Below are 7983 nucleotides of genomic sequence, written 5' to 3'. Positions count from 1 at the left end.
ATCAAAGTACCGTGAGGTTTTCTGGCCTCGAAGTCATAAACGATATGCACCTTTCCAGTACCTTATTCTACGCGCACTATAGATAGCAAGTATCTAAAGAGATCTAATAGTGACAAAATTATATCCAACAGAAGAACTTAATCATGGAGAACCCTATACCTCTCGCAAGACAAATTCAACAATCATATATAAGATTCTCAACATCATGCTATCCAAATACCAAAACATAATATAATAACTTTGACAAGTAATTTAAAAGAAACAATAAACATCCATGTATAAGACATGTGTTACCCCGTACAGAAATAGGGAAAATATAATGGCCAAATTAAAACCAGACCTATATAATATTCAACCCAACGAGGTCTATCTAGGTTTGCATAAAATAGGTATAACATTTGGGGTACACATCTCACACCAATCAAAAGGAAACCTTGTCCCTTTCATGCTAATAATAAATACAGATTGTAACCACTTTTCAGTCAATGGAAAGAATCACATTTTGAAGATAAGTAATTACTCCTAAAAAACGGATATTAGTTGTTTCTAAAGATCCAAACCTATCCCAAAATATAAAAGAAAACTAGTTTGTATTACGCACAAATAATACATGCATACACATATCATATAATGGCAAAGATATGCATGCATTTCATAAGATATAGATCTGTAAAACAATAATGAATACAAGAGAGTTCGTTATCGATTCCCACATCTTTTGATGACAAGCCACGCCTATCTTGAGATCCACAATCTACTGGTTTATCCTTTGGATCGATCGTTGTTAATAAAGATTAACTCTTAATCACACAAGCATTCTAAGAGGTTAGCCAAAAGGCTCACACAAGGATCATAACATAATCTCATACAATTGTCTAGTTATAAGCTAAGTGAAATATCTAATGGTTCTAAGCCCATTTATGGTTCTACACCTTTTTATTATCTATCTTAAGCATATATAGAAGTTTACTAATTCAATTAGTTTGGTTTTATAGTGCAATAGATAAGTCTTAAGAAGATATACAACTTTGCAGAAGGAACCAGTGGTCAATTCAGACCACAAGTGCTCCAATTCATAAAATAGGAAAAACTATGCCTAAGCCCAAATCCACTAAACAAGCCCATTAACTTCGGTCCAGTCCACCTGAGACAACTAACGGTCACTAATGGTCAAAGTAACAGTCAAATGTCAACTAACAGTCCACGAGGTCAAGTCAACGGTCCAAGGTCAGGTCAAACGAGTCAACTGGTCATTGGCAAGTCTAATGACTCAGTGAGTCAAACTGATTCAACTCAGTGAGTCAAACTGATTCAACTCAGTGAGTCAAACTGACTCAGTCAGATTAACTTAGGCATAAATGAAACATCAGTAAGACATCTGACTGGTAACAAGGTTCAGATACAGGCCATTGCTCAGGCCAAACATACTAAAGCGCAATCATGGTGTAACACAAAACAAGTCAAGACTACAACTAACAATGAACAACCTAACTCTACTTCATACAACAAAGTCTAATTCTTAATCATCCCAATGGGAGATCAGTCTACAACTGCAATTTCCGTTGCAACACTAATATAATCGATTCAACTAGACTTTAGTCACAACCTTTGTCTTTACTATGGAAACATCAATATCTATAGCAAAACCAAACATTCACATCACTGCCAGTAATACAATCCTTCAATAATAACACAGACCTCATCTTCATTAGCTATATTATTATTCTAACACCTCCAATTTAACTACAGTATAGACTATTTCACTAACTCCAAAACATTGCATTCATACAAGCATCATTACCTCTGTTTGAATATTGTAGCTTCAACTTTATTTCCTCCGTAACCACCACTTGCAACTTCAGCTATCTACCCATCAGCCTCAACTCATCATGGTTCAACACTTCTACCTACACCAGTTCAGTTAACTTCATCAACTGCAACTCAACAACAACACTTCAGCTTCATCAGTTATCCGTCAATTCCGCTTAACAAACATTTCAGCTCATTTATCCATTCTTTATTGACATACAAACCCATCTTACACATTCACAGCTGCAGCCCACTTCAGATTTATTGTCTTCATGTCTTCACACATGTATCTGTCATACATACCCACCTCTTGAGTTCAGTTCAGTTTCAATATTGTCATCTCAGCAGCAACACTACTGCTCTTATGAATTTTCATTCCAACTTAACTCAGAGCATCTAGCTATTACAACACCACCATCATTTCAACAACACCACAATCATAACCATCTTATCTGGCTGGCCAACATCCAATTCATTTCCATCTTCTGATTACAGAACCCTAATTCTAAATCTCCAACAGCAATTCCAATTCACCAATTCATCTTCCTCCCAAAAAAAATCAGTTAATTCTCAATTACAACTTTAATCCCTAGTTTCTATTTCCTCTATGCAGAAGCTCAAATCAACAACCCATCTTCAATCACGTCTAATCAATTCATCTTCTTCATCTGAGTTTTCCCAACTCAAGAACCCTAATCTTCATCTTCAATTCACTGAAACCCTAACCCGAAATTCAATTTCCTAAAGAAACTAAAACTAAACCTTATAAAACTTTTTCTACTCTGCTTAACAAAAAACCCATGAAATACAACACCAAACAAACTCAATTTCATAAAGAAACGCAATCAAAACAGAAACCCTAAATAGCTTACCCTTTTTCTGCTTCTTTCTGTGACTAAACAACTTCAGCAAAATCACCTTCGTCTTCAACCGATTATGATAACAAGATCTATAAGAATTCTCATACAAATAAACACTCAAATCTCTGAGGTTGGATTAAACAGAGAAGAGAAGAGGAAGAACAGAGAAAAGGAAAAAGAGAATGAATTTCTCTTCGACACAAATTTGGTGATAAAGCCACAGATAAATGATAAAAGCACCCACTAATAAGGGCAGGGAGGTCGGTTATCTATAAAAAGACTATTACACCCTCCGTAAACAAATTGAGAAATCTTCTTCATCCAGTATCCAGTTAACACGTTCGAGTAGTTTATTTCACGTAACTTTTCGATACCTATCTAGTGATACTAATTTTGTTTCTAAATCGTTGTTAGATTATATTCTAATAATTAAAATCTACGTTCGTCTCTAATTAATCGAGTCATTAGCGGCTTAATCGTCTCTTGACTAGTCTAATAGTGTTGACGAGCTTGAGAGTCCTTACACCAATGTTTGGTGATTACAGTTTCATTGAGGTAATAGAAACCGTAAACCATCATTTGATGAATTTTATTTTTCTTTCTCTATACGAAAAGATTAGAGAAGAAAGGAAATCAAATTTATTCGGCAAAATCGATCACCAGCTCCATAATTATGAACCAATATTTTCAGGGTTAATATAAAAGATATTACTTGCATACAAAAATAAAATACAAATAACCGTTGAAAAGAGAAGGAATTATTGGCCATAATATAGTCATTTGTCGAAAATAAAATAAAATAAGAAGACAGTGTAAGATTCAAAGACGGAAAATAAAGAGAACGAACTCTGTGTAACAAAGAGTCGCAATTTGTATAGGTAGATGGTAGCCTTGTATCAGTTTAGTGTCTTATGGTCCCGTCAACATAACTGGAGTCCGTATCCTGCATATGCAACACCTGTTCACCCTTTCACGCGTAGTTAACCATGCTCTCTGCTCGCCATGTAAGAGACCTTAATAGTTAAATCGACCTAAAAAAACCCAGGGAAACATAGTTAAAATATGTTTCACAAATCAAATAAGAAAAAAAAAATGAAACCAAACCGGAAAACGTTTAGTATAGATGAGTTAATCTTCTATGTTTTTGTTTCTTAATAGCGATTCTAAAGCTCATCGTAGGGCGTGTTGATTACATCTTGCGAAATAGAAGATAGAGAACAAATACACAAAATAGTGTGAAAAAAGAAGGGAGAAATTTTATTCATCAATAATCTGTTTATAAAGGTTTGCGACTCTATTTATAGAATTTACATACTTGGTGTCCAAGTAATGGAATCCACAAAAATGGGCATCTATCTAATAAACTTCCGTTTATAACAAATTGATCACTATATAGGGATTTGAGTTTCTTTTATATATAATAATATTCAAAAATAAAAGAAGTTGCTTTGGGTCTGTCGACAGTTGATAACAAGGATTTACGCCCAGCTGACATCCTTATTCTGAACTGGGAAAATGGTCAAGACGTGTGTATGGATGTTACAGGTGTGTCTCCGTTCACTGGTGACGGAGTTCGTGCTTTCATCCCGGCCAAGCCATTTCGAGAGCGATTTCGCGTAAGCGTTCTAAGTACTTGAATGAATGTGCCACACATGGTTATGGTTTGGGTATTTTAGCTTTCACTACTTTAGGGGAGCTTAGCGAAGATACTGTATGTTTTTTCAAGCGTCTCAACAATTACTTAGTTAGTAATGATGCTGGTAGTGGTCTTGGTAGTTTTATTTTTCATAGATTAGGCGTTGCTTATCAAAAGGGTGTTGGTGCCCAGCTTGTTGCTCGGTTACCAACAAAGATCCCTCGTGTAAAATAAAAAATTTAGAAGAAAAATAGGGTTTTTTTTATGAAGAAAAATAAATAAAGAATTAAATTATTTTATATATTTTATTTCTAAGTTAAAAAAAATGTGAGTCCACCTATTAATTTTTGGAAGAGTTTCACGGTGGAAAAAAGATCCATTAGAATCTGACTTTCCATATATATATAGGGATCATCAAAAGATACGTATGATCAATGCTTATACAACAGGAGGGTTTGATGTGTCACTCAGCGGCCAGGATATATTGGATTTTCTAACTACTGGCTGGGATCTTTCCTCCCCTCCTAGAACAACGTACTTGGATTGGTTAATCCGACGGATGTCTGTCCCACTCTATGGGTATTAATTCTGTTTCTTAAATGAAAAATAAATTGGGATTTCATTGTATGTAACGGCAAGCTAGAATGAAGAGATAATTTGTGGTTGTTGAACTCACAACTCACAAAAGGTCAAGATGGTCGTCGCATTGAACAAAGTCGAGAAATTTCCAAACACAGCATATCGCCATAGTGTTATCGTGTTTTTCTAGTTGTGCGAGAAATTCTTCATCCACAATTTTGCAGACACAAACTATGATTTGATTTTCTGAGTTTTTTGGATCTTCTGATTTTAATAATCGACAACCGTTCCTCCCAAACCCAATTGAGATCAAACACCTAAACTCTTCTCACTCTTCTGTTTGTTTTAAAAATTCCTCCCAATGAAGCGCCGCACACCCCCCCCAACGACCAATGCATGGCTTCCTGCTCCAGGAGAAACACAATCATCACCTCCACCATGTGTACCCTCTCGAGCTGCAAGCCGCTCTCAGATACCAAAAATTCTTCAAGTCCCTAGGAATTTCGTTCAAACCAAAGTAAGAGCTTTCCCTGACCCTTCATTTCCTTTTTCTCATACTCAAAATCTATCAGACGAGAACTCCTCTTCATCTTCTACCTTTTCATCCACATTTTCATCAACCCATCAACAACAAATAAAAACTGAAAAGCTGGATTCCTTTGAACCTCAAAAAGAAGAACCAACATACCCCAAACAGAATCAAAACCAATAGTTTTCTCCCTCAATCATCAGGAAAAGCCCAGTTTCAAACAGTCATTCACCCAAAATAGATACCTTAAAAAACTGCAATCAGATTACCCCAACCCAAAAAGAAACTTCTCTTTTCCTGTTAACTGAAAGAATGGAGGCTTTCATGAATGAACATGATGATCGCAGTATCGCTATTATGGTCTTAGCAGGAAAGATCTCATTCTCAGGACTCAAACAAGCAGTTCTCAAACATTGGAGCACCACCAAGATTAAGAAATTAGAAACCTGGCCAAACACTGGAAATAGAATCATCCACTGCACCATGGAGCATGCACACGAGAAAAACAAATTCTACAAAAAAAGACTTGGATCATGTCTAATCAAGTGGTTCTAATTGAAGATTGGAGTACATATCTAAAGAACCCAATGAAATGTTTCAATACGGCGATTTTTTGGATACACTTGCTGGGATTACCTGCTTATTTTGAAGATGATGCAACAGTCAGAGAACTACTCAGCGACACGGGAGAAGTTATGGAAGTTGACCTTGACTACAAACCGGTAAGAGTTAGAGTATAAATGATTCTCTCTGAACCGTTCATACCTGGTATATTGTTGAATAATACAGCCAAATCATGGGTACAATTTTCATATGAGCACCTTCCAACACTCTTCTATAGGTGTGGACTCATTGGACATATCTCTGATGAATGCCCAGTGTTCATTAGTACTCAACATGCACTACAGGATACCAACCATCCTCTATTTCCTTACCACCGACTCAACAGTAAGATGAGAGCTTCTAGACCAAAACCTCAATTCTCATACCTGTCATCCACCTCTTATTACCGTCCCACTACAATTTCATCATCAACACCACCACCCAAGCTAAACCCAACCCTCACCCCTGTAAACCCTTTGCCAAATCAATCACCAAAATTTCAACAACAATCACCAACACCGCCACCCCCTTACTCAACACCACCAACTCCTCCGAAAAGTACTATTGTTCGCCCGCTACCGACTATACTGAAGCCATGCATGAATCAACAAAGTACAAACTGGACCCCGCCAAAACTACATCAATCATATCCCATTGCAGGTACTGACAGCAGGCCATCACTATCCAGCAGCGGAAAATATGCAAGTTCTTCTACTGACAAAAGAAAGAACGATGAAATCATGTCCGCTCTGCAAAAAGGTAAGGGTCACCCAGAAATCGGATCCGGACTCGGATCTGGGTTCAAAATCTTCGAACTCGAGGCATCTACTCACAAGGAAGTGAGCTCGGCATGTAGAAAAGCCTCATCATCAACCCACATCCCAAACCCGTTGCTAGGCGGTCCAATCCACTTTGGCATACCTATACCAAACCCAGAAACCACAACCCATCAAAGTCTTCAACTATGGATAAGGGGAAAGGTACTGGCCCGCCAAACTTCACTGAACTTTTGCATGAAACAAAGCACAAGGACCAACAACCATCAACTTCACCCTCTTCTGGCATACAAACAAACCAGCTGCACAATTTTTTTAATCCGTTGTATGCCCAGACTCTGGATAATGCTCTAGATGTGCCGCACACAATTGTCAGTATGGTGATCACAGAAGTTGATGGGATCCCACATGTGAAAGTAACTCACAATCTAGTTCAACCACCGGAACCAAATCCAGAACCATCTCCAGAGAAATTTCTTGACCCAAAGTTGCAAACATATAAAAGGAGAGAACAGCACCAAAGAAAAGGAACCCCAAAACATCTCGACCTTCCACCAACTCCAGATTTTGCAGCTCAGCCACCACAACCAAAAGCAAGAAAAATTCTTTCACTTTCCACGCTACAACCTGAGTCAACCATATCCTTCCAACATCAATATGAAGTGCCCACAACAAGGAGTAGGAAAGCCAGAGAATCACAGAATGCATCACAGTACAACCAACAGGAAGACAAAGGAAAATCAACAACTGCGGAAGAAAAAGGCAACACAGCCTCCACCAAAATATCTCCAGCTTGGCAGCTATCTCTTGATGAAGAAGAGACTGGTGCAAGAGCTTCAAGTTACAGCAAGAGAGCAACTGGCAAGAGCCAGGGCTCGCAAAAGCAATGAGTTACTTAGCCTGGAACTGTAGAGGGATGCATGATCCCTTTACAGTTCAGAAACTTTGTGAATTCAATCGGATTCACAAACTTAGTTTACTGTTTTTATATGAAACTCTTTCTGATGTTGTTTATATGTAAACTTTGAAGTTTAGGCTAGGTTTTGACGAATGTTTTGCACCTTCTTGTAATGGACGGAAAGGTGGAGTTTGCCTAATGTGGTCAAACAACCTAAACGTCCAGATTATTTTGGCTAATCAAAGTGTAATTCATGCGTATATCAATCCACCGACACCACAGTCACCGTGGTT

General features: G+C 37.6%; 1 protein-coding gene across 1 annotated transcript; it reads left to right on the top strand.

Annotated features, from left to right (window-relative positions):
- The first annotated feature begins 6153 nt into the window (after window positions 1–6153).
- On the top strand, window positions 6154–7682 carry LOC113351540 (uncharacterized protein C6orf132 homolog). The gene is made up of 2 exons (XM_026595503.1): window positions 6154–6996; window positions 7128–7682. Exons 1-2 carry the CDS (start codon window positions 6154–6156, stop codon window positions 7680–7682), a joined length of 1398 nt encoding a protein of 465 aa, XP_026451288.1.
- The last annotated feature ends 301 nt before the right edge of the window (window positions 7683–7983 follow it).

This window comes from Papaver somniferum, chromosome 2 (genome assembly GCF_003573695.1).
Source record: "Papaver somniferum cultivar HN1 chromosome 2, ASM357369v1, whole genome shotgun sequence".
Lineage (NCBI taxonomy): Eukaryota > Viridiplantae > Streptophyta > Magnoliopsida > Ranunculales > Papaveraceae > Papaver > Papaver somniferum.
Note: the sequence above shows the minus strand (reverse complement) of the source record. Positions and strands in the feature narration are given on the sequence as shown.

Coding starts and splice junctions, on each gene's coding strand:
- LOC113351540 (XM_026595503.1), top strand. CDS start 6,154: ATGATTCTCTCTGAACCGTTCATACCTGGTATATTGTTGAATAATACA. Junction 6,997..7,127: donor AACTATGGATAAGGGGAAAG/GTACTGGCCCGC, acceptor TTGTATGCCCAG/ACTCTGGATAATGCTCTAGA.